Here is a 26469-nt window from a genome sequence, read left to right as displayed (position 1 = left end):
TCATAAAACATTTGATCCAAGAATCACTGGGTGATCCAGGATTGGGTGATCTTAGTCAGGATAACTGTATTTGTTCAGATCTTCAAAGCAACCAGTCAGATTTGTTGCTTCATCATGAATAAGTGCGTGCTCCTGTGGTCTTTGACAAAGGAAAACTATGTCCATACTGAAAAGGTCAACTGTATTAATGATAGATACTTTAATATTTCAAGTAAACAGCAGCTCACCATAGACCAGGGAAGCACATGTAAAATATTATTTAACCCTCTGAGGTTAAAGTCATCATATGTGCTAACCCTAAGCCTAGGCCTACTCCACACTTTGGGACAGCACCAACCACTGCTAGCAAATGGTGCTTTGCAACATTTCATTAAAACAAATACCTGAATATCAAACACCTATTGACATGTTCAAAGATATAACACTAATATAAAACTAACGTAACATAGAAAACATAAGCTTGGTTATTTTGTTGGCTTCAATCTATTTTTGTTTTGTAGGACTGACTCCAGAGGGTTAAAGGGGTAAGTAGGAATTATCCATGAACATTGTTACCAATGGAACACAAAGCAATTAATGTTCTTAAGCCTTTTAAAGGTGATTGGACGAAGATGAATCTGGGGGGGGGAGACGGACGGACTGTGATAACTGATGATGTTATGTGCACTAAAATATGAACTGGCTGATTTTGAAGGGTTAAGAAAGGGGCTCTTCTGTCTTGTAGGACCAGCAGACGTGACTTTGTTTAAAGCTTTTTTATTCTTCTTTTTAATATTGTGTTTATAATCAGGACACTTGAGTAGACTACAGAGAAATTTCAACATGGTAATAAACACAAACCAATTATTCCTTTTTTAAAATGGAGCACTGGCAGCCCCCTGGAATAATGAGTAAGGGTACGCCACAGGATCCCAACTGCATAACATTCACTTGCATTGATCACAACTGGTTCTACCCACATTAATGCAACATCATTGGTCATTTAATCCTGCTCATATTAAATAAACCTGCTTTATTCCTGTGACAACCAATCCAATAATTTCCAAAAAAAACAGATAACACACAAAAAATTGAGCAAATAATCATGCATCATAATTAGTGCTTCATAGCTAACGTTCTGCTTGTTTGATTTACAAAAGGGGCCTATTATAATCTATGATGCTGTTATTGTACGTCCACCTCCATATTTGCATTGTTAGATTGCATGCTCTGTCCACCATGCAAACACTAAGTGTGTGTGTGACAGAGAATAAGGAAAAGCTTAATAAAGTAAAGAACTTGGTATGGCCACGTGTTTCTTCAACACAGCCTCAACTTTTTTTAAACAGCTTTCTGTAATTTCTTCATGAAGTAGTCTACATTAATAGTTAACAGGCTTCTTGAATGATTTTTTGTTCCTTGACAAAGCCTCCACTGTGTTTACAGATGGCTGTAGACACTCACTGTAGTAGATCTGTTGCCACTGGTTTTCAGTCCACTTCTTGTGTATTTTGGCATACCTCAAATAGGAATAATTATCCAGGCTTCTTAAAGGAAATTCAAAACTCTTCTTTCTTCCATATGCTATCAAGGTGATCCTGTACTCCTTCAATAATGCTGAGGTACTGAATCTGGGAGACCAATCCATGACAGAGCCTTCACCATGTTTTACAGATGGCTGTAGACACTCATTGTTATACTTGTTGCTGTCGCAGCAAAAGATACTATATTATGCCTGTCAAACGGCATTATTTTTGTTTAAGTGGCTTATATGGTTGTATGCAGCTGTATGTATCCTCACAAGCACCATAGATCCTTTAACAATTTGTAAACAGTAATAACACAGGTAAGGATGTGCACACATTTTGGGAAAGGAGATGTAAGAGTCTGTCAATCTAGACAAAGGGATTACCCACAAAAGATCATGCAAACTATCTAAACAGATTAACTTTGATGACCGGCAACTGACTTCCTTGTGGCAGCACAGGGACAAGCTCTCAGCACAAGACTATTGGTTCTGGGGTCTATCACACCAGGAAAGACCCGGGGTTCAGGCTGTGTAAAGATGCCTCTGATAAAATCCTGCACATAACAGCAGGGTGCAAGATGCTAGCAGGCAAGGCATACAAGGAACGCCATAACCAAGTGGTCGGCATAGTATACAGAAACATCTGTGCTGACAAAGCCTGGAAGTCCCGAGGTCAAAATGGGAGACGTCCCCTAGGGTGGTGGAAAATGACCGCGCTAAGATCCTGTGGGACTTCCAGATACAGACGGTGATAGAGCGATAGATGTAGCTATACCGAATGACAGCAACATCTGGAAGAAAGAACATGAGAAGCTCAAGAAATGCCAAGAGCTGAGAGAAGAACTCGGGAAGATGTGGAGGGTGAAGGTAACAGTGGTCCCAGTGGTAATTGGAGCACTAAGTGCAGCGACCCCCAAGCTAGGTGAGTGGCTCCAGCAGATTCCAGAAACAACATCCGAGATGTCTGTCCAGAAGAGCGCAGTCCTAGGAACAGCTAAGATACTGCGCAGGACCCTCAAGTTCCCAGGCCTCTAGTAGAGGACCTGAGCTTGATGAATAAAGACTTTTTCCCCAACGGCAATTTATTTTATTATTTAAAAAAAAAAAAAAAATCATAAGGACCTATAGACACTCAGTCATTTCAGTATTTTTTTTCTTTGTTTGAGCTTTGCCTTCACATTATTTATTTCGAAATTTGGATTCCTTAGATTGGCTACTCACTGTTGTGTACCGTTTATGTTTTAATACTCTGCTTCATGAGTTTTGAACAAAAATGATCAAGCTTCATAAAATATATTTTATATATTTCTTTAAATACTCGGCATAATAATTATGTATTCTTATTACCCAGTCATCAGAGTTGACCGATGATGACATCCGGGAACTAAAGGTTGTGGACCTAGATGCTGCAGTGCTGACAAGTCTAGGGAACAGTGACACAGAAACAACGTCACTGGACACTGATACGGAGGAACAACCAGGCTTGCCGGAGCCCTTGACTGCTTTATTTAACACTCACTCAGGGAACTCTCACCACAGGAAATAAAGGTGAAAAGTGAAGAAACATTTCACAAACTTAAATGCAGCATCATTAATTTGAAACACTAGAATGCGTCAAGATAACACCACTGGCACACCCATAGTGCTAGTCGGATCACAAGTACTAAATTTCACCATGTGACCACAACGATAAACAGCAAAATTAATTATGGATATAATGCAGTACAACAAAACTTCTGTTCTTTAAGGTGAAACCATGGAGGAAACAGCAAGACAACATTATAGTGAATGCAACAATACATTTGATATGGTGGGTTTTAATACCTTAAATCTGTAGGTAGGCTAAATCAGTGTTATTTAAGCCCCCTCTTAATTTCATTAGCAAAAACCAATAAGATGATCCTGCAGAATGAGATTTTGGCAAATTATTTCTACACTGTCTGTGATTTTGTCTGTTATATTCAAAGATAAAGGAGGTAAGTCCTGTGAAAAAAAGCATTTGCCCCATTTTGCATTTAATAGTGGCATAGGAAGACGCAGAGTTTTTCAGCTCCTCTCTAAGCTTTGCATTTTCAGCCTGAAGTTTTTCTCCTGCTGCAGGTTGACAGTCATTCTGAAGCTGAGTGTATCTCAGGTTTAGATCATCATATTCTCTCCTTGGGACTGGGATATCCTCTTCAGCTTTAATACAGAAATGTGAAAAGTTAGGACATGCAGGCACAAGCTCACAACAAATTGGTTGATTCTAAAAAATATATATCCTTACCAGGACATTGATCCAGACAGTCACACTACACTGATTAATAGCCAAATAGCAAACCTGCTAATGCAGCTTACTTTAGATATTATTATTCATATAAAGCAGGAATTATAGTGTGACCAGAGTAGATAAATAACTTACCTGATGTAAATTGGCGCTACAAATGCGAGCATTTCTGATTGAGTCCTCAGTCCAACTTTCGTCAACACGTTTAATGGCTTGCTACCACAGACGCCTCAGATTTCTCAGAAACGGCTGGGATCCCGTTATAATTCTGTACAACTTCAACCCGCTGTTTGTAGAGGAGTGATTTTGACAGCCAAACACGCAACAACCCAACATTTTTATGATGATAACACTTTTAAATCAAGCTTTACAACTGTGTTGTCTCGTCATCCTTATCTGAATTAATGGGATGACGCTTTACCTCCGCTGCCAAAATGCACACGCATGCTTTTGATGACGTAGGCAGCAAAAGGGTCTATATGATGATAAATCAGGTATAATAAGGAACTTTACATTGAACTGCGGTGCTTAGAAACCACAGAATCCCAGTGGAACCACTTATATGTGCACGAAGCCTCACGGGGTTATCGCCTACACCTTGACCTTTACATCACAGCATGCCCTCAGGGTAAAAGCAGTCTGTGCTACATATAAGGGCTTATTTAAAAGTCTACTAGCAGCACTTTAAATAAGTCTTCCCAAAGAGTGCTTTCAAGAAACACTGTCTGATCTCATGTTGCAATTTACTTTTTGCCTGTATTCTAAGGGTAGTGCAGAAGTTCTCAGTCTACCTGAGAGCTGTGTGCATTAATGAGTGTGCAGAGATAGAGGAGGCTGCAGTTGTTGTTGAGCCTCACACAGTCGAGAGATACCGAATTTTTTCGTGGCTATCTTGATAGACATCAAGCCTCGTCCCTCACAGCTTCAGCTTATCAGCGCGGAGAAAAAAATAAATAAAAGATCAGAAAGCATAAAAGCGCAGTTTGATGCACTTGAAATACAGATAAGGATATATTTTATTAGGAGCCAACTAATTGAATTTGTTTCTTTTTAAAACAGCATGTATGAAATCATTTCCGCTAAGTGAATACAGTTCAGTTTCATCAACGTGAATCTCGATGCAGTAATCAATTGGTAACGGCAAGAACTCACTGATGTTTGCAGGGTGAAGGATTAATCAAAGCCAGCAGGACCATGAAAAATTTCATCATAAGAGTCATGACTGAAGGTGTGTGCGCATGTGTCTGTGTGTGTGTGTCACTACCATTTTTTCTACTGTAGTAACAGTTCTACGGTCTTGAACCGTATGGCAGATTCTGAACAAGTTTTTTTTTTATATCATCGGTTACCCCAAATGTACAGCTGCTAACCAATTAGCACTCTCTATTAGTGTTACAGACAGGAAGGACTCAACAGTTGCTGTTTAGCTCTAACATTCACATTACTGTTTTATTATCAGCTGTAGCTGTTAGCCACTATCTTAATGATAACTAAACAGATGGTTAATCTTGCTATTGGGTAATTACTAATAGTTGAACAGGTTAATATGTATGTTAATTGTTTAATACTGCAATGTTGTTGAAAGGGGAGCTTTACTGACTCCTTGAAAACCCTCATAAAATGTTGTTCAGTGGTTGTGAACACAGACTACAGTTCATGCTGCCACTAAAGGGAAGGCGGTGTGTCTGCCTGTCTGCAGCAGTGCTATGTGAAGCTGTGTGTCAGCTGGATGAGGCAAAGACAGCACTGCTGGCACTGAAAATGTTGCAAAGTAGTACCCTAATCCGATAGTTGTTTTTACTGTTGATTGTTGGCCTATCTCAGTACCAAGTTTTTGCAAGCCCTAGTCTTGACATGTCTAAAATGTTGGTAGCAGAGCTAAACACTCAGTTACAACAACACAACGCTCAACTGTCAAATATTTTTTCTAAACAATTCATTACTGTATATTAAAAAAAACATTATGGCTTTTCAAATATCATTGTCTTTGAGCATATTATATATACAGGAAGGTTAACACACAGTCTAAATATAGCGTTGTAGTTTACGAGTATATATGACAAAAGCTGACAATTGGTTTGAATTATGCCTAAACTATTTTTTATTTATAAATGGCAGTAGTAATGAAAAATTACATAATCCAAGTTACTTTTTAAGCAAAATGCCACATTACCAAACTGTGTTTTCTTATATTTTACTGGATATTAACAAAACATGCAATTAAGAGATTTTTGCATTAGCGTACAGGAAACACACTGGTATTCTTTTTTAACTTCTCCCAACCTTTGAAAGATGATTCTTTAGAAAATGCTTTTTGTAGCTCTTTTTAAAGAATTTTTTTTACATGGATTGATGGCAGCATTGTTAGAAAACAGTTTGCCTGAGCAGCATGAAGGATCATCTGAGCAAGCGAAACAAGATGAGCAGTCATCACAAAAATCAGACACTTTACTTGACAACTCCTCTCCCCGTTTTCACTCTGATTTGACCTTGAACGTCTCGCTGGCCTTGACCAAGCTACCTTTCACATCAGTGAAGCCAGCGTGTCTGTGGACAGTGATCCATCTCCCTTTAGTTAGCTCTGTGTTCGTGACTACCTTCTCCCTTATATGTTTTACCAGCATGTATAATAAGTGATTAAAAGGACAATACACAGGCTTCCACCACTTGACTCCCAGAGGCAGCTCATTCTGCACCTTATGGGAATACCTTATTGCATTATGCAATGGTGTAATAGGCTTAGTTAGCTACATACTACTCTGCAGGGGAAGATGAGGAGGGGAGGGGAGTTGTGGCCACACTCAGATGACTCACTTCATTAAGTCTACCTTCCTAAGAGCTTTCTAGTTGCTGAGGAGTGAACTTTCCATGCTCCCACGTTAGCACAGACCTCAGATAACATTTGCTGTTGAGTAAATAATGTAAACATGGTTCAAATACACTTTCGTACTGATGAATAGTCTGAATTCCCATTTTCTTTTGATTACTGTTTACCTTCCCTTTACCTCTGCATTATTTAGAACTAAATGTGGCTTATTACTGCTGCTCAGAGCTGTATTCGTTCATTAAGCTCCTATAATGTACTCCAGGATAGCGAAAATGCAGCAGGAGCGCCAAAGGTAAAACTGATCTTAATGTAAGTACCGCTGAGGCGCATGAAGAACAAGCAGCTCACGTTATTTGTTTAGTGGGAATAGAGCCTCCCTTCACCTGAATTTCACCTGCACCACTGAAAGCATCACAAGACTCCAAGCATCCCCAAGGAACTATTTTTAAACCATCCGGGTTCCTAAGCTGTAGCATCCGCACAGAAACACTACACTTTGCAAACATTAAAGCTTTATAAGGAAACGACTTATCCGACCACATGTGAAAAAGAAAAAAAAAGAAAGAAAGAAGAAGCCGGGCTATCCGTTTGACAGAGAACAAACATGTCGCTGCGCATCGGTACTTACTTTCAGAGGGACATTGCGCGATGCCGCCTTTCGGATGCTCGCAAACACACTCGCGATACTGTTACAAGTACTTCTTCTTCAGGCGTGCGCCACGGCAGGAATGTACACAGAGGCAGACATGCGGAGTCATTTGACCTTCTCCCAATAGAAACTACCATCGGTGAGACGTAGGAGAGGGGAGGAGCGGACCAAACCAAACCGGGCAGGCGTCCCGGCAGAGCGGAGAAAGCGGAGAGGGGAGGGGTAGGGGGAGAGCTGTCATCCTCAGATACACTGCAGGAATAAAAATGACACAGTGGCTGCAGATAAGGAAGAAATACACGATTCTAGTGAGCAAAAACAGACCCACTAAGCTTAAACGGGTTTAAGACTGTGGAACTATTAGGGTTTGTTCTGGCTCCAGCTAATGATCACATGATATCCATACTAATATTACTACTAATAATAATATTAACAGGCTGTCAAAAAAAGAAGTCATTTATCCCATTTACTTTTAAATACAAAATAAACATTAGAGATATAAATAAAACTTTATTTACTTGAGTAAAAATAAAAAAAGCAAAATGTCATAAGGTACGGCAGTATGCCATAAAAAGTGTGGCATAACGACTAGTAGTAATTTAGATGTAGAAATGTATGAACATGCATAAACTGAGCAGGTGTTTCAGAATCTTAACTTGTAAAGAAACTATTAACTAAACCTGTCAGATAAGCTTGAAGCAAGAAGTACACTGGTGGAACGGTAAAAAGTGAGACAAAGGGTACAAAAAAAGGAAAAACAAAGGGGAGGAAAGAAATGCTTGAAAGTACTAGAACTTCTATAATATAGGCAGAACAGTGCTTTAGAATGTTCTTAATTATTTTTAGAATAGAATAGAATAGAATAATCCTTTAATTGTCCCACAAGGGGAAATATGGTTGTAACAGCAGCCAAAAACACACATATACAAACAAACAGTACACAGGACACAGAACAGAAACATACACAATTTTTCTTACATATTTACATTAAGGACAATGGTTACTATATACAGAGAGTACTGTACAGTTATTAAATTAAATAAAAATAACTACAGATAAGAGGCAAACCAGGTTGTAGTGCGAATCGGTTGATTAACTTATTGCAGTTACAGTGCTGATGTAAACATCTATGTTTGTTGGGAGCAGTTCTGATTGTACAGTCTGACAGCTGCAGGGAGGAAGGACCTGCGGAAACGCTCCTTCATGCATCTAGGATGCAGCAGTCTGTCACTGAAGGAGCTCTGCAGTTCAACAACATTTACATGCATGGGGTGGGAGACTCTGTCCATCAGAGATGTTATTTTGGCCAGAGTCCTTCTGTCTCCCACCATCTGCACTGGGTCCAGGGTGCATCCCAGAACAGAGCTGGCCTTCCTGATGAGTTTATCCAACCTCTTCCTCTCAGTTGCCGATAAACCGCTGCTCCAACATACAACACTGTAAAAAATGACAGATGCCACCACAGAGTCATAGAAGGTCTTTAAAAGCGCTCCCTGTACTCCAAATGACCTCAGCTGCCTCAGCAGGTAGAGTCTGCTCTGACCCTTCCTGTAAAGAGCATCAGTGTTGTGGCTCCAGTCCAGTTTATTATTCAGGTGAACACCCAGGTACCTTTTAGCTGTGTGAACAGACTAACAATTAAGTACATTTACAAATTTCATCAAAATAAATAACATTTGTCTTAATCACAGTCCACAGATAGGTTAAAGTTAACTGCTGTGTATAGTAGTGTATATATTAGGTTATTATTGAATGCACAAGAGGTGATGACATACCTAACGTATTCCCAAATGCTTAAACAATATCAGTCTCAAGAGAAAAGTACTGCACACCAAAAGAAGCTCCTTCGATACGCAAATTTCACTGCAGGCGTAAACTTTACATGTGACAAATAAAAGGCTTGATTGATTGATTGTATTAGAAGAGGCAAAATACAATATAGCAATTGTAGACAACAAAGTGGATTCAGGGATGCAACCCTATGGTGCAGGAAAGAATCCATTTAAAAGGATGCTGTCCATACTTGTGCTTTCATTTAACATTTAAACTATATTATACACTATATTGCCAAAAGTATTCAGTCACACATCTAAATCATTGAATTCTACAAACTTTGTGAAAGAAATATAGTCGTAAGATTTCCTAGCTACTAGGTATTCAACAGTCAACTGTTAACTGTATTATAACAAAGTGGAAGCGACGAGGAACAACGGCAACTTAGCCACAAATCACAGAGTAGAGTGAGCAGATGGTGAGGTGCGTGGACCATTTCTGGACAATTTCATACTACTAACTTTGTGGGAATAATTTGGGGTTGGCCCCTCCTGTTCCAACATGATTGCACACCAGTCACAAAGCAAGGTACATAAAGACATAGATGAGCAAGTTTGGTGTGGAAGAACTTGATTGGCCTGCACAGAGTCCTGACCTCAACCCCAAAAGAATACCTTTGGGATGAATTACAGCAGAGACGAGCCAGGCGTTCTCATCCGACATCAGTGTCTGACCTCACAATGGTCAAAAATTCAATTTGACACACTCCTAAACCTTGTGGAAAGCCTTCCCGGGAGACTGGAAGCTGTTATGGCTGCAAAGGGTGGGCCGACATATTAAACACATTGGGATGTCACTAAAGTTCATGTGTGTGTGAAGGCAGATGAGCCTTCACACACACTTATGTTTCGTTGTGCCATGACCAGATGATGTACAGCCATGTTGGAGAGATAAGGCCCAAAGCCAAAATTTTAAATTCAGAATTGAACATTTATGGCTACATGGGCAACACCAGGAGTTCATGCCCGCTGAGCTGGAAACGGCATTTCTCAAGTATAAATGAAGACTTGTTACTGTATTGATTGATAGGGCTCTTCAGCAGTGAGAGGCTAAAATCGATGAGCACCACGTGGAGTTTGAAGACTGAGCGCTGATGACAGATGCCTGTGATGCCTACCCTCCTGAACACCCCAGAGCTCACTCATAAATAAATAAAGGAGACAGTACATTTCCTGAGAAACAGCTTGTTTAGTTAAAGGAAAGGCTTGTGTATAGGTTGCTTTTCACTCTGGATCATTTACAGAACACAAAAGGGACGCACTAAAAAATTAGAAATTACATGAGCTTACACAATGGGTGCCACATGGAACAACAAATCCATTAATCAGAAATTAGTTAAAGAGGCACTTTATTGCAGCAATAACATTTAGGGTTGTGTGTGCGTGTCTTTTCTCACACCAATCATAAAAATGTAAATGGTGGCGCACAAATTAATTTGCTTTGAGACTTACTGGGTAGCAGTAAATATGAATTTCTCATCCGTGTAAGTCTGAGTAAATTGCCTAGGAGATATTGCATACAATCTTAGATAAAATGTAAAATAGTTTAAAAAAAATTCAACATGATCTCATGCTCCATGGGTGGAACCTATAGACTGATATAGTTAATAAAAAGTGGAAAGTATCTGAATACACATTCACATAAGCATTACTAGAGGTAATAATATGCAACATCATATTTTGAAATCATATCAAGTGCAGCTACTTTGGTATTGATTTTGTTGTGAAGCTGCATTGCAATTTACATTTAGCAAATTAGTTTTTATTTGCAGGAGAAACCTGAAAAATTAGTAGTTTTTCTTGGCACTACTGAAACATTTACTATGTTGTACCATCCTGTATAATGTATTCTCCTTGGCTATACAGGGATTTTCATTTCACTCATTACCTAATTCAATAAGTCTAAAAGACTTTCAATCATGCTTTCAACTCTTGAGGCTGCTTAAGGTAAATGCTAACACCAGCGTACTAATCTTTGACAAGTGAAACGCTATCATTAACATATTTCAGCAAAGTATTTACTTTAAGTGTTTTCACTTTATGCTGCTTTTTTTCTTATTATCATATTTCGGAGAGAAAGATTACTCTTTATACTCTACTACATTGGACAGCTGCAGTTGCTAGCTGCTAGCAGAGTGAGATTTGGCTTGTGAACACGTGATCAGCTGAAACACTTACTAAAGACAGTTTGCTCAGTCACAGTGAACACCTAAAGGAAACCATAACTACCCCCACCCAAAAAAACCTCTGATGTTTCGTCTTCACAAAAAGTCTTTGGCACATTTTTTGTTTTTCAAAGTACATATGCTAACAGACAGAGCTACTGAGCAACGCTGCCATTTCACATGACATACAAGCAAGCTGTTTCCTGTTGGAGGTTCTGGCTGTAGTGGAGCATCACACCACTATACAGTCAGATGCCTTTAACAGTGGAAAGCTAACATACAGTGAGATGTGTATGCCTCTTCAGAATTTGATGATGACCTTTGGTGATACCAATAGCCAGTGAGGAACGTTATTCAGTTAACTTGTGCTATGTGACAAAACAGATAGGACAAACAGGAAATAGATTTTGGTGCCCCTGCCATGTTATCTCCATTACAGTTCCATTGCATATACATGTAGAAACTCTGTAGCGCAGAGCAAAAGTGGATAGTATTGCCTGAAAACAAATGCTGAAAGCGGGCAGCAGGAATGGGAGCAGAAAAATGCCAGAAATGTCAAAATAATAGGTTATTATTTGCACTCAGATGGTCTGTTCTCTGTTTTCAGTGGCTGTCCCACCTTATACAGTTTGTGTTGTACCCTCTAACTACAGATGAAAAGGATTGTGTGAGACTGTGCTGAATGTCAGAGATGGGTTGGGGAAAGCAGCAACACCTTAAAAATGGGTCCTGCCTCCAGAAATGCCACAGATGCAAAAGATGGTGTTGAGGTGACCTGGCAGTGAAGGACTGGCCTTTCATCTGTGCTGACTGGGAGCATGAAGATGTTATATTTAGCTCGAGGGCAGATTTAGTTTGTGAGCAATGTTAAATTAGAGTAACAAATTGTACAAAAAAATGCACAAATTGTATACAAAAGTCTTCTTTTACTGTGTTTGTGCTAAAGGACACAAACACTACATGTTAATTAAAAAAAAACTATAATAGGTTTTAATAAGCCATAAATTGCTCTATGTTTTATCCTCATTATTTTGTAAATTGTTATGTTTGTTGTTGTTATTGCTTGTGTACAGTGTCCTTGGGTGTTTTGAAAGGGCTTTATTTCTTAAATAAAATTTATTATTATCATTATTATTATATGTGATGATGTCAGAGTTCAATCACTTCTAAAATCTGAGCTTTGTCAGCAATCGGTCATGCGTAAAGTCCTGAGCCCTCCAACAGTAATCCACAGAAACAAACAACAAATACTGGCCTTTAGTCAGTCTGGCAGTCAAGGCCATCATACATCATCAGAATTTTTTTTATGTTACTGGGTGAATCCTGTTATTAAGTCTAAATCTTTGACGGAAGGAGCTATCTTTGATTTCCCAGCGGATGCAGGCTCCGGTGTTTTGATGGACCACAGATGAAGCCAAGGGCCAGGTGACTGCTGTACAAGCTGCAGAGGGAAGCTGTAGTTGAGAAGCTAGAGTTGTGTGATTAGACCATTATTCTCTCAGTCCTAATTATGCGAGGCTGGAACAGAAGCAAGATGCTGAGAAGGCCCTGCGTCATTAGCTTTAATCAACCCCGGCTACACTGGAACAAAATCAGCACACAAACACACGCGCAGCCTGCCTGACAGTGTGTCAATACCTGACATTCATCATTTCAGTCCAGCCAGACTTTTTAATTACCGCAATGAATTCCCTACATGGCTCCAGTCACCTGCTATCTAAACAGGGTTTGTTGTTGAGGATTGCCTTTGTCTAGGTACTGTTTAATGACAAAACTGGTTTGGGAGTGGGGGGTTGGGGGGTGGGGTGTCTGACTGTATTCTATCTGTGGGGAATAAAAGGAAAACACTCACCACTCAGAACTTAATGTTCCCTCTCTGCTGACGATTCTCTGATGTCATGGACTGCCTAACACTTGAATCCTTTCCTGAAACCATAAAGCTTTATTATTTTTCTCTCTGGTGTCTGTGCAAGGCGATTACGCACATGGAGCACAGCCAAACTGAAGACCCATTTCACAGTGTGTGCTATAGTGCATTATAGTACTGAATATCATCAGTATGGATGTGACAGTCCCAGAATGACGCAAACTGGCACACATGTAGAGCCTGCATTAAAAGCGTCTATTTGCATGAATCACTTGTCATGGAAGCAGCTGTCCTGCAAACCATCAGCGCATTATTATGCATGATGAGGGCTTGATTAGCTGTTCTAAGAGCAGCGAGGGGATCGCAATCAAAGCCCCCTAGTTTCTAATTATCTTCATCTATTTGGGATATATCAAGACGCAGTCCAAGTTTTCCATATGTTCAGTCATTGACCTTCAGTTTGCGTTGGGGCCATTTTTCATTGCAAGATGAAGATTTCGTTTTTAGGTCTTATTACATGGTGATTATGGGCCTATTAATGTTAACTCTCCTGTCTTAACTGGAGTGTGTGAGCCAATACAGGGAGGGTTTGTGGGAAACAGCGACCCCCGCAGGTCCGTAGTTGTATTGATTCAATCCTGTTGAAAAGGAGAGATTTTAAGTGTCTCTGTCATTGGTCTCTACAGGTAACAACATAAAACAATACACACTTAGCCATACACCCCGAAAAAATTAATAAAAACTGCAATAACAACAACAACAACAACAACAACAACAACAACAATAATAATAATAATAATAATAATATAGAATTTATTAATGATAAGTTTACTGAGTTTGCATAAATAACTGCAAGGCAAACATTGACAAATCGCAGTGCACATCACAGAGAGCAGAGAGACGAAGGTGACCGTTTTAGAGCATTGCACGGTTTGTCCCTCGTCGGCTGCTGTAAAGTCGTCCAGGAAGTCAGGCTGTTGCTGTATTGATTTCATTCATTCAGTACTTTGTGCATGTAGTGTGAATATTACAACATTTGGTAATAAGTTCATTCATTCAGAATGCGTAGGAGAGCTGAAGCTCCGTCACCAGGCAATGAACCTGCCGTTGCTAATAATAAGGTAACGTAACGATAGCAAGCTGTTTGTGGCTACAGGTGACAGTTCTGCTGGCGAGTATTAGCTGAGTCCACAAGCTAACGTGTCACTTTGTTTTCGGTTAGGTAGATGTCTGCTGGTGATATTTATATTTATTTGCTGTTACAGTGGTTTGGAGCATGAACCAGTTTCTGTCAGCTTTCCATTATTTTGTCCAAAGAGAAGAGGAGCCAAACCCCTTAAACAAAACTGCACTATTTACAGCTCTTTGTTTGTTTACGGCTTACTTACGGGTTATCTAATGAATATTTTACTTTCAAACGAATCATTGGCAAGCGATCTTCAAAAAAAGAGAGAAAAGGAAAATAAAAAAAGAATGAATAAACGATCGAAGCAGTAACACTTTTAGGCCTGACTCTACGACTGAGGTTCATAAAATCCAAACTCCACACTTTTGAAACATTTCAGTGTTTAATTATAAATCGAAATGTAGAAGTGAGTGTGCAGTCAACGTTACATTTTCTTCTTTGCATAAATGAGGTTCCGGATCAAAGACGGCCCAGCCAAGCTGAAGTCAAAGGCAGTGTGTCTTACAGCTCCGTGCTCGTCAACCTTGGGAAGTGTTTGCTTGTGATCATCCTCGTCCCTCCGTTCCTCAACTACGCCTCCCTTCAGAGAGAAGCACAGATGCTTTTGCCTAAAGGTTCACTTATCTTAAAGTCGTTGTTGCCAACATCAATTTTATGTTTATCAGCAAAATGTAATGTCATTACTTATTAATTGCGTAATTTAAACAGTTGTAAAGTTCTCAAAGCTGAATGAGAAGCACTCAGCAAGGCCTAATCTTTCATTCTGTTTTTTTCCCATGTCTTACATCCAGATGGCAAGATTGTTGATGTTGGTTTGGGTCAAAAGATGCATCTTTTGTGTAAAGGACGAGGAAAACCAGTTGGTAATAAGCTGCCTGTATTTTATTTCAGTTTGTTTTTTCTGGCACATGGTTCTGTATCTGGCTCGCTTATGTTTTTTAGCTAAGCTCTGCCTGATCGGTCTGTTTTCCTGTAGTTATACTGGATGCACCAACTGGAATGTCCTCAGATGTTTGGTTTCACGTTCAAGAGAATGTTGCATCGCTGACAAAGGTGGGGGTTTGACTCACTCACTCATGTTACAGAATTAAATGGGTGTCTTTCTGAATGATACTGTGAAATGTTATAGCATTTTATTAATATGACTGAATTTAATATCTCTAAATATCTGAATTAAATAGATCTAGATTAGTCATTTTTGCCATATGCTGTACATTGAGAGTCAGTCCAGAGTCAGCAGTCACACTGGCTTTCCCTCTGACCACCATGGTGAACTTCCCCCAGAATCTGCTACTACAAATGTGGCTGTGTTTTTGTTGTTTGGGTCGTGCTGGGACAGCCCTTGCAGTATCTCTGCCAGCCTCTGTCAGCCTCGTCTTTCTGCCGGCAGAAAGTCCAGGCTGACAGCCTGCCCCATGTTGTTTGTCTGAAATGTGACCCAGATGAAGTCATAGCCATGTTGCGGAAGGGCCTGACACATAAAGTAAAAAAAGACTGCATAAGCAACAACAAGAAAAACAAACATACAGAGCAATGCTTACGCTTGTATCTGGATCTTTTTAGGGCCACTCAGCCATCATGCATTTTTAAAGCGCTTAAACACAATAAGTAGGGTCTGGACTGTTCTGTAAGGTGAGCTTAGTGTGACTGGAAAAAAAAAAAATCTTCTCGCTGTCCTTGTTTGTCACGCTGCTCAGGTTTGTACATACGACAGGATGGGACTGGGCTTCAGCAAGCGGCTGATGCAGAATGAAACCACAGGAACAGAGAAGGTTTGGGACATGTCAACGACTGGACGGTGAGCGTGCTGTTATGAGACGGTCACTCTGAGCAGTTGTAACTATAGACGGCATGTAGAAGACAGACATACGCAATACAGAAATGCCCTAAACCTGCACTATTTGTAGTAGGCGGTGGGAGAGACAACTCCTCTGGTTGTGAAACACATCAGGTAATATAGAAGTTTATGAGAAATGTGTCCCCACCTCTCACTTGAATTATTACATCACGAAACATTTTCGTGATCAGTTTGAGGTCTCAACCTCTAGTCTCAAGTCATATTTAATATAGCAGGATGTTGATTGTTGATTATTATCCCATTTAGAGTAAAATACATGATAAAGCTTGGCTTGCTTTATAGCTTACCTAGTGGCTTGTTTTCCCCCCGTTTTTCAGTTAGGGCCAGCAATCTGTTTAATAATAAATAAATAAATAATAATAATAAAAAAAGATAAAATAGCCAAAATGCCATATTTAAGCCTTTAAAATAATAGTCTACAAATCAGTGGGTGACCTCATCGTAGCTGCAAGATTCTTGTATATGCAGTCTATATTTGTGACATTTAAAATGTGTGTTAATGCCTGCTGCTTCGCAATAATTTTACACTTTAAAACTGTGTCACAGTTAGGATTTGTCTTTTTAAATTGTTGTAATTTTCTTTCTAAATGAATGAGTTTGCTGTTTTTCACTTGCGGGCCTCCTGTCTCATTTATAAGCTGTTGTTGTATTTGCAAACTCAATTTGTATAACTTTAAAAGATGAATTTTCTGTAATACTGATTGTAGGAGGCCAGCATCTGTGTGGAACATACCTGGTTTAATGGCACCTTTTCAGTTTCTATGGCGACCTCATGTAATGTTTGTATCAGGTCAGGTCACTGTTTCTCAGCGGCGCACAAGGGAAAGTGATATGGGATTTTGAATGCCCGTTTTATTATAAACCCACGGTTGATGTCTTCTCTTCTTGCTAAAATGCTAAAGGAGTTATTTAAAACCTTTTGACACTACTCTGCTCTACATCACACATGTTGGCCAAGGTGGTCAGTAGGAGAAAACGTACCTGTTATGATGATATGATGAGGCTCGTGACTGATCTCAGTCAGAGTGAAAGCAGAGACAGAGCGGCAGCTTTTCTAGCACGCTAACCTCCCATCAGTTTCCCATTATACAAGAGTGTTACCCACAATGGGTAAACAAACAGAAGAAGCTGCTGGCCACTCAGCTTGACAAGCTCCAGCTACTGGGAGCTATGGGAGAGAGACGCTACAATTTCTAATGGGATCCAAGGCAAGCGCGCTTCCAGCAACAATAGCAGACTGTGGCAAGGAGCGTTATGACACAACACTGTCTGAGATGAAAGGAGAGCGATTGCTTTCACTTTGGTATGTTTTTATTTATGTCTATTTTTTAGGTTTGAATAAGCGAGCACTGCTGACTTTGTTGACCCAGCGGACCGGTTAGCACTGTCGCCTCAGTCCTGGTTTTAAATCTTCCCCGGGGTTTTTCTGTGTGGCGTTGTCATGTTCTCTTCTCATGTCTGTGTGGGCACTGCAGCTTCCTCCCTCAGTCAACATTTTATGACGAAAAAACCTGTCATCAACAACAACCATGCCATGTGGAAAATCACCTTTCTTCCCTATTATGAATCTCAATTTGAACTTCAATTTTAATAATCTTCTTCATCTGTAATAATAACCATTCATCCGACTTCTTTGGAACTGTGCTCTCCAAGATATTGAATCATGGGGTTTACTTTTTCAGAGGACTGCACAGTTGTCCTATGTACACTTTCTTTTTCACGTGATTATCTACTGAATGAAAACAGAAAGACAGAAAATGGGGAATATTCTACTTTTCTATCTATTAAAAACTGAGAGAAAACCCTTTAAAGGTTTCTTGGCAACAGGCAATGTCAGGCATTAATTTTAACCACTGAGCAAAAACGGGCCTTTTTTTGTTTGTCTCTTGCAGTGAAGGAGAACAATCCTTATAAAGCATTTCATTTGTTTGGTATGGTTTTACCTGCTGGAAAGAGACCTTTTTAGACAACAATTTATGCAACCACTCTCCAGAACATTTAACTCTTTGTTTCCAAAAAGAAACATTTTGCTTCTTTGATGTGACACAAAGCAAAGACCCCGGCCTGCTGCGCCGTAGTACAATAACATCGAAGATTTCACTCAGTGCGTTTGCCATAGCAGAGTAAATATTCACAGGGAATCAGTATTACTTTGATAAAGTAGCTGTTTGGGACTTCTCATTAATGTTCTAGCCAGAGACTGATGTGTGCACATCCTGCTGAACACACTCCAGGCCTCCCCTGCGTCACGCAGCCACAGGATTGGGCTCTAATCATCCTCTCTCTGACATCGTAATGCGTTTGTCGAGCCTTAAATCTGCCTAAGGAATGAGCAGCCGTGATTTGCCGACGGTCAGCAGTCTAGTTTACTTTGGCGTCCTGCCCGGGGGGAAGTGGTCGGCTGCCTGTTTGAGGTGCAAGCAATCAATTTCCCGGGATTCAATATCTGAAGAGGTGTGATGACTCCCTAACCTTAACCCTGTGAGTCTTGTGAAATCTCTTCGTTTCAGTGTGACACCTTGGGTTTGATTTATTAGCACAACAAACCCGGGACGAGCAGATGGCTCTCGCAGAGGAGTTGCTGCGCTTCATGTAATGATGATGCTCCCTCTGATGATATAAGTTTGCTGGTGATTGTTTTTCCTGCGGTGTTTTGCAGTGGAAGCGAGCCAGCAGTCCCCCTCCGTTATGCTGTCATTTGGGTTTTTCAGCAGTGCTGTTTATTTTGGTGCCAGATCTGGAAACTTAGACATCAGAAAACTAAAGATACTGCTGATCTGATGTTTTTTTAAAACTGTTTACATTCTTTATTGTAAGATAGAACTGATACCCTTTTGCCTTTTCTCTTATTGAGATTATTTTTGCCTCTTAATATAATAATCATGGAAGCAGATTAGAAATTAATGACATTAAACAGATATGGTTTCCCAGTTTGCGGTGCCTCCTGGTTGTGTGCAGAAGCTCACGAGTGTCGCTGTCTTCCAGGATGGTGGATGACCTGCACCGGCTTCTGGGGGCTGCTGGGATAGTCGGGCCCTTTATCCTGGTGGGCTCTGAGCTTGGCGCACTCAACAGCAGATTCTACACCCACATTCATGATGTGTAAGTACTGCAGAACCAAAACTGAGGATTTTGGATAAGGATTTGCGTCTAATCCTCCCCCCACACCACTCAGTGTTTTCTCAGAGTTACATCAGTTTGGTCAGATTAAACACAGCGATGCCGATATTACATTATGGAGTAGCGGGATGGTCTGTTTAAAAACTTTAGATTTAGTTTGTTGTTTTTTGGTTTAAATCATCTGTAAGTACAACATGAATTCTCTGCTGAAGGAATGCATTTTATACATGCAGTCATGCAATTGGTGCAGAAGAAAGTAACTGATTGTGTTTGGTACTAATTTTCTACAGAGTTTACTTTGCAAAATGAATTGAACTGGGAACCAAAATCACATTGGACTATTGATCGGTCTGTTTGGAAGGTATTTGTCGAAAGGAATATTCAGACTTTATTTCACTTTGATTTGGCCACAAACTGAAGTGATTTCCACATCTCCTCCATCAGTGGGAGAGAGTAGACCTGAATGCATTGAACAGGCTATAGTGACAGCAGCACTCCTTTATATGAGTGTGCACAGCTAACATGAAGAAATCCTGGCTATGTTGAACTTGCTTCATAGCATAAGAAAGCAGCATAAATAGCAAATTTCAACAGTCTGCAGTTCAAAATCATCTTCTTATGCATCTCCAGGCCACTTTCACCATAGCTGCTGTTTTAGATGAAGAAGCGTGATAACTAAAAACTTAAAAACCCTCAGAAAGCCAGAGTTGTCAGTTGTGTATATTGGTACAAGAATTTCATTGAACTGTGCTCTTAAAAAGCTTTAAAGGAAACCTGATTATGGACATGTGTAGGTAACTTTCTTAACATTAGCATCAGTAGTTTAAATGTGATGTAACACTTTCTGCCATGGTTGTTTACTGATGGTTGGAATGGTTTTGGTCCCAATTTGTGAAGATGATTGACCATGATGAATGAAGATGATTACAGAGGTGGGTGAGGGGAGAGGAGGGTAAAAATTGGTGTTGTTATAAAAGCCTCTGCTTTCTGTCATCAGCTGTTAGTTTGATCCATAAAATTGCCTCTATCATTTTATGATAAAATCTCTTCTAACAGCAATTTCAGAGATGAATATATACAGTCAAATCTTTCAAGTAAGACTGCATGCCTGAAAATTTCAGGGTTGTAGCCGGAGAACCAGCTCACGTCATCAGCCATTATCACTTTTTGCGTGACATTTGGAGATATCGAACAAATTTAAATTAAATTTGCAGTTCTAAAGGAAGCTGGATGTTTGCTTTAAGCCCACATTTAAGGTCCGTGGTGAAATTGCAGGGTAGGCTACAAAGTGAAAATGGTTAGAAAGGGGCTTCTAGGGAGCAGCTCCTTTAGAAAGTGCCTGGACGCGTGGCAGAAGATGTCCTTGAGGGGGATATTGGCCAAATTTAAATGACTTATTTTGGGGAATTTTAGCGGCTAATTAAATCACACCTTCTGTAGCTGTTTGTCCTGGGACACAAAATAAAAACTTGGAAAATGTATAACTTTACTTTTAATCTGTATCTTGCAAGTCCCCCAACTTTGTCAGCGAAATAATAAATCAAGTACCTAACTATTTATTTAAAAAAAAAATCTTTCGGGTGCTGCATTAGTTAGTCTAAAAGAAGTGAAGCCACCACAGGGGGAAAAAAATGACAAGATAATGTGTATGTCCATGCTATATGTTAGAGACGACTGTATACTGTGGATTAAGACATACTGCACTACCAGCCTACTGTGTGAGTAACTGACTTAAAGTACAGCGCTGGTGGTAATGAATGTCATGCTAAAGATAAGACAAAAATAAAATGTGTGTTACTATTTAAGTCCTTCATGTCCTCAGCAAAATTTAAAGAAAGCTCATTTTAAAATTGGTTGATAGAGATTTAGGAGTTCTTGACCTCACATGTTAAAATATATCCCAGTATACGTTCCCATCATCTCACATGACTCACCCTTTTCAGAGACAACAAGGTGATTAATGTGACAAGTAGCCCGTACCAGGGATGAAAGATTTAGGATTCAATCAGGCACAATGTTGCTGCTGTTAAGGGAGAAAATTAAGAAGTGGTGAGTGGATGACACCTTTCCAAATGGAAATATTACCTCGGGATCTGGTGTATGCGTGTGGTCATCTGTCTGTGGGGACAAATCTCCAGGAAGACAAATGAGATGGCGCCATCCATCTCACGCTCATTACTTCCCAGGCCAGGAGGGTAAAGTGGACAAGAGTAGTCAATGAGTCGTTCTTCATCCGACTGTGTGTGTGTGTGTCCTCTTGTTGTCCTCAGGCAAGTGTCAGACCTGGTGCTGATTGATCCCATCCCAGAGGACATTTTTGAAGAGGACAAGTGGAAGGAGTACTGGTGAGTTTGTAGTGGAAGGCTTCAGAGGACTGAGTTGGAAGAAGAAAAAAAAAGTAAAGATGCAAAGGAGAGTGAGAGAGAGAGAAGATGGAAACATGTCGAAGAAGCAAAAACTGGGAAGGGATGTAGAGTGGGAAAGAAGATTGAGAAAAGAGGAGCGTGGAAAAGGGAGCGAGAAGGATGATAACAGCTCTGAGGGGCAGAGAGGAGGCAGATAAAAAAGCGAGAGGCAGGGAAGAGGTGAAAAAAAGGGAACTGTATCAAGAAAAAAGAGGATTAGCATGAGGGGAAGGGAGGCAGAGGCGCTAGCGAGTCAAACTCTTCCCTTACTGGCATTTATGGCAAGAACAGTTGATTATCTTTAATGGGTGGGGCTCATTAGCGTGATTAATTGGAGGCCAAAGAAACTCATTAGCTGATTGCACTCACTTGAGCAGGGAACAGATGAGGGGGAAGCCGGGGTTGTGGTGGTGGTCGGAACTGAGTGACAGACAGTGGAATAGCTCTGCTTTAATCCTCCAAGCGAGATATATGTCAAGTCAGTGTCACAGCATATATCTCATTATGCATTAATTATCATACGCGAGGTGTTAAGTGGGGGGTTGGTTGTTATTAATGATAAGCAAGAGTTCAGAGCAGGACTGTTGGTACCAGGTATGCAGTACTAACTGTGTTTGTTTACAAGTATGGAGAATGGAGTGTGGGCATTAAAAGGTATTTCTCTGCTGAAGAGATTATAATTAATCAGATGTACAATTTTGCCACATTAAGCTGGGATGGCTACATGATAAACAAATCTCTAGAGTGCAGTTTTAGTGTATTTGTTGTCACCAGGTACAAAACAGAATTTCATGCTCAAAACCTGATAGACATTATTGTTTCTTTGGTAAATGATTTGAAATGTATTTATATATATATGTATTTTTTTTTCTTTACGTGGTCTTTGAGGGTCTCTGAGATTTTCTTTAGACGTTGGCTGCTTTTTCACTCACTCACAGTCCAACCCTTAAATCCGACCATTTCAGTCAGAGTCAAATATTAAATATATTTAAAAAATCTTTTTTTGTTTGTTAAGCTACTTCAGATGGACCAATGGGTCATTCAAGCATAATTGAATGGTTCTAACTAAAGGAGTGAACCAGCGTGGTGTGTCCACATAATAGACAACAAAGAACCCAACAGCCTATATACCAGCAGCTTGTTGTAAAACGCATCATTTTTTTGCATTTCGAACATTTTTGAACAACATTAAGATTGTCTGTTTGCAATCAGTGATTCCCAAAGAACTATTAGCTGAAATCTCAGCTTATCTTGGCATGGTGTGCAGTGCGTCCTTAAAATAATGAGGAAACTGGACAAGTGGAGGACAAAAGAAATGTCAGGCCTGAAAACCTATCTGCAGAACCTAAAAGTTGTGTACTTAAGAAATAGAAGAAAATCCAGCAAAGACATGACACAGACCTTGAGATATTCATCTGGATCTTCAGTTGATCGTTATGTTGTTTACTGAACCTTCATCAGAAATGGTCTCAGTGGCTGTCAGGAAGCCATTCTTAAGGAAGTGAAACAAGGAAAAAAGGCCTCATTACTAAAGAACTGTGTAGATTTGCTTTGGTATAAATTGTTTCCACCATAATTTTATACTTTAGACATGCTTTCATTAACATAACTGAATAGAAATTAGCTTTATAAAAATAACATTTTTTTTTTTACCAGAGTTGATTAGTTAAATCTTAATTAAATTCTGGCCTTATTAAAAATCAAACTCGCTTGTAATTTTTCACAGTTATCCAAAAGTAATTCTAGATTTATGCCCCAATAAAATTAATTTGTATCGTACAAAAATAATAATTTTGAGGGAGTACATTGTTTTAGCATAAAATAAACTAGCCTGATACTGAGCCTTGGAGAACCACAAGTTACCATTAAAGGTTTTAAATTGGCAAATGAACATGTTTATCACATCTTTGTTTCCTGTGCAGAAATTCTGCTCGTATATCTTTGTACAGATATAATTAATAAAGGATGCAAGGAGAGGCAAATCAGTTAGAACAGATGCAGACGTAAAGGACTGCATATGGCATAAGAATGTAAATAACAGGATGGTAAAATCAGTGGTGAAAGGAAGGTTGTTCCTAAGAAATGTTGCTACCACAGCTCTGTCTGCCAGTATTAGGCCACAGCCTGTATAAGGATGAGTGAAGGCAGATAAGAAATGGATCCCTGAAAATGGCCTAATTTGTACGGGACTCAAAGTGGAGCAGCACCATTTATCAGGGGTATGTGTTCAATTATCCTCTGATTAATAGGCATTCATTTCACTGGGTACATGACACGGCAGCAACGATCCAATTACTCTATGGCTGATTTCATTTATATATTGCTTCTCCAAAGACTTACATTTAGTCAGTTTAAAAAAACAGTTCCATCATCTGTGTTTTGATTTCCATGGATGACTAAGTAGGAATGAGGGAAACTGCACGAAGACCCAAAGCATGTTCAGCACCAGTCCGCTCACGCCTGCGTCACCACACCACTGACATTCTTGCGTTACTTCATCATTTTCCTTGTTTTACCTTGTTTGTTTCACAAACTTGCATGTTTTCTCCGTCTTTGATGTAGATTTATTAGCTGTATGAGGTCTTACATTATTTGGTGGACAAGATAAGTAATGCAGGAGGGCGCAGGACTGCACCTTAGCAGGATTGTGGGGAGACCGTATCAGCTTTGCTCTTGGACTGGAGGATTTACACATCAAAGACCAGCTCATTAACAGAGGCTCTCTCCCAAAATTAGTTCTGTTACATCCTACAAAATGAATCAGGACCATCTCCTGAGAATGCCGTGTGTGTGTTTGTGCGCGTGTAGGCCTTTGCTTTTGCACACTTGTTGTAAAGGGTCAGCTTTCTTACTTGGGATTTTGGGCTGGAGACATCGCAGCATGTGTCTCATTTGCTTGCGAGCATAGATAATACCGCCTGATGAAAAATCAAGCAGAGGGTCTATCATTGAGATTAGGAGAAGCCTCGGCGTACGTCTGGACAAATTGCATTCGGCACAAAAGCCGGCCACGGGTCGGGGTCACTCGGCACCGTCCGTTTTTGTTTCACCAGTGTGAGCAGAGAATCATTTTCATCTTTCCACTTGAAAAAGGAGCCTTATTTCTTTAATTTAAACCAAACTATCAGTATCTATTTATGTGAGCATGTTAATAGATTGGAGTGTGAAATGCATTTCTGAGGCTTTGGGCTTGCTTTATCTAGACTTTGAATATAAAGCCTGTTTTTCATAGGCTGAAAAAATCTGATAATCTTTTATTTTCTATTTAATCCATAACAGCAGCATTACATGACTGATTGGTCTGAATACTGAATGTTTACTGACAGTGATGTGATCCCATGTAGTGATCTCGATGACATAATCATGCCCATTTTTAATACAGTGCTGTCTCAGGGCATTAAGATCATGGGCACTCAGTATTCATTTTTCAGCCTTGAGATTTCTCCAGATTTTCTGAATCTTTTGATGATATTATATCCTGTCAATGAAGCGATATTCAAAGAAAACCGTTCTGAAATTGTTCCACAATTTTAGAGATATGCTTTTTTGCAGTTAATGAAACTGACCTCTCTAAGATGTTCTTTTGGTACCCAGTCATGTGACTGACATGTTGCCGATTAAAGTAATTAGTTGCAAGATGTTTTCTTTTAGTACAACTTACTTTTCCAGCTATTTGTTGCAGCCGTCCTAATTGTTTTCAGATGCGTTACTGCCATCTAATTCCAAATGAGTCAATATTTTTTCAATATACCTTCTCTATATTTATTCCAATCCTCTTTGTATATACCAAATCCCTGTAATCCTACCTCGATATCAACTACTGGTGTGTTTATAGGTAAATAATACATTAAGCATTTTCAGATAGCACAGCACTTAATTCTTGCACCTTATTTTGAAGGCTACAAATATTCAGATGAGCAATTTTTAAACTTTTCTTTTAAAGGTGTCTAATAGCTTATAGTTTAAATCATCCTGATTTTAATATTATTACATTAAGATGAACCACCAAGGTTTCTCTTACAAAGAGCCAATCGTAGCTGCTTACAGCATAACTGCCCTTTGCTCCAGCGTCAAGTTCAAGTTCAAGTTCAAACTTCCTGTAGCCATTTCAACAACACGGTTTATAGGAATTTGTCCTTCATGTGCTCACACACACCACAAGACACATCCAACAACACACAAGATCTTTTCTTCCTCAGTCATTCATAAAAGTCCTCATTTATTTACACAGTGGTAGTTTTTTTTTTTTTAGAAATGTTCCCAATTTTTTCATGATGAGTTCCTGATCCTTGATCCACAGGAATTCACTATGATGCTGTTTGAACTTGATTGGCGTCCATTTTTAGCCTGGTGGTTAGTAGTTCACGCACCCTTGAATCCTCTGAGCAATCTGAGGTTATTCCATCAATCATGTCATTCCTTTTGCTTTGGTTTTTTCAGCTTAATCCAAATGCTCGACTAGGAAATTGGTTTGAATAGAGGAGACATATTTTACCTGTTTATCCCCAATAAGCTTTTTATCCAACGTGTGGGTTGCTCTTATTTCATCAATGTCACCATGAGAGAATTTTAGACAGTCCAGGGCTCGCAAAATTTCAAAATCCCTGGTAGCCCTTCGGGCAGGGACTCTTCAGTTTTTGGTAGCCCGAAATAAATTTAAGTAGCCCGAATAAAAAATTTTTTTTTTGTGTGTTTTGTTTCCTGTTTTGTTTCCATTACAATATTATACTTTAATGTATAATATTGTAACGGAAACAAAACATTAATCAAAAAATTGTTGAAACACA

General features: G+C 39.5%; 2 protein-coding genes across 2 annotated transcripts in view; one reads left to right on the top strand and one right to left on the bottom strand.

Annotated features, from left to right (window-relative positions):
* Positions 1-7355, bottom strand: part of oxr1a (oxidation resistance 1a) — a 169768-nt gene extending 162413 nt beyond the window's left edge. The window contains exon 1 of the mRNA XM_063487689.1: positions 7229-7355. The gene's annotated coding sequence lies outside the window, so the exon portion shown is untranslated. The remainder of the gene's footprint in view (positions 1-7228) is intronic.
* Positions 7356-14082: 6727 nt separating this feature from the next.
* Positions 14083-26469, top strand: part of si:dkey-122a22.2 (uncharacterized) — a 26682-nt gene continuing 14295 nt past the window's right edge. The window contains exons 1-7 of the mRNA XM_063487776.1: positions 14083-14234; positions 14751-14913; positions 15091-15162; positions 15276-15352; positions 15997-16097; positions 19143-19259; positions 21548-21622. Of these exons, the coding sequence (XP_063343846.1) occupies positions 14175-14234; positions 14751-14913; positions 15091-15162; positions 15276-15352; positions 15997-16097; positions 19143-19259; positions 21548-21622 (665 nt within the window). The 5' untranslated portion in view covers positions 14083-14174. The remainder of the gene's footprint in view (positions 14235-14750; positions 14914-15090; positions 15163-15275; positions 15353-15996; positions 16098-19142; positions 19260-21547; positions 21623-26469) is intronic.

Source organism: Pelmatolapia mariae, linkage group LG10_11 (assembly GCF_036321145.2).
Source record: "Pelmatolapia mariae isolate MD_Pm_ZW linkage group LG10_11, Pm_UMD_F_2, whole genome shotgun sequence".
NCBI lineage: Eukaryota > Metazoa > Chordata > Actinopteri > Cichliformes > Cichlidae > Pelmatolapia > Pelmatolapia mariae.
Note: the sequence above shows the minus strand (reverse complement) of the source record. Positions and strands in the feature narration are given on the sequence as shown.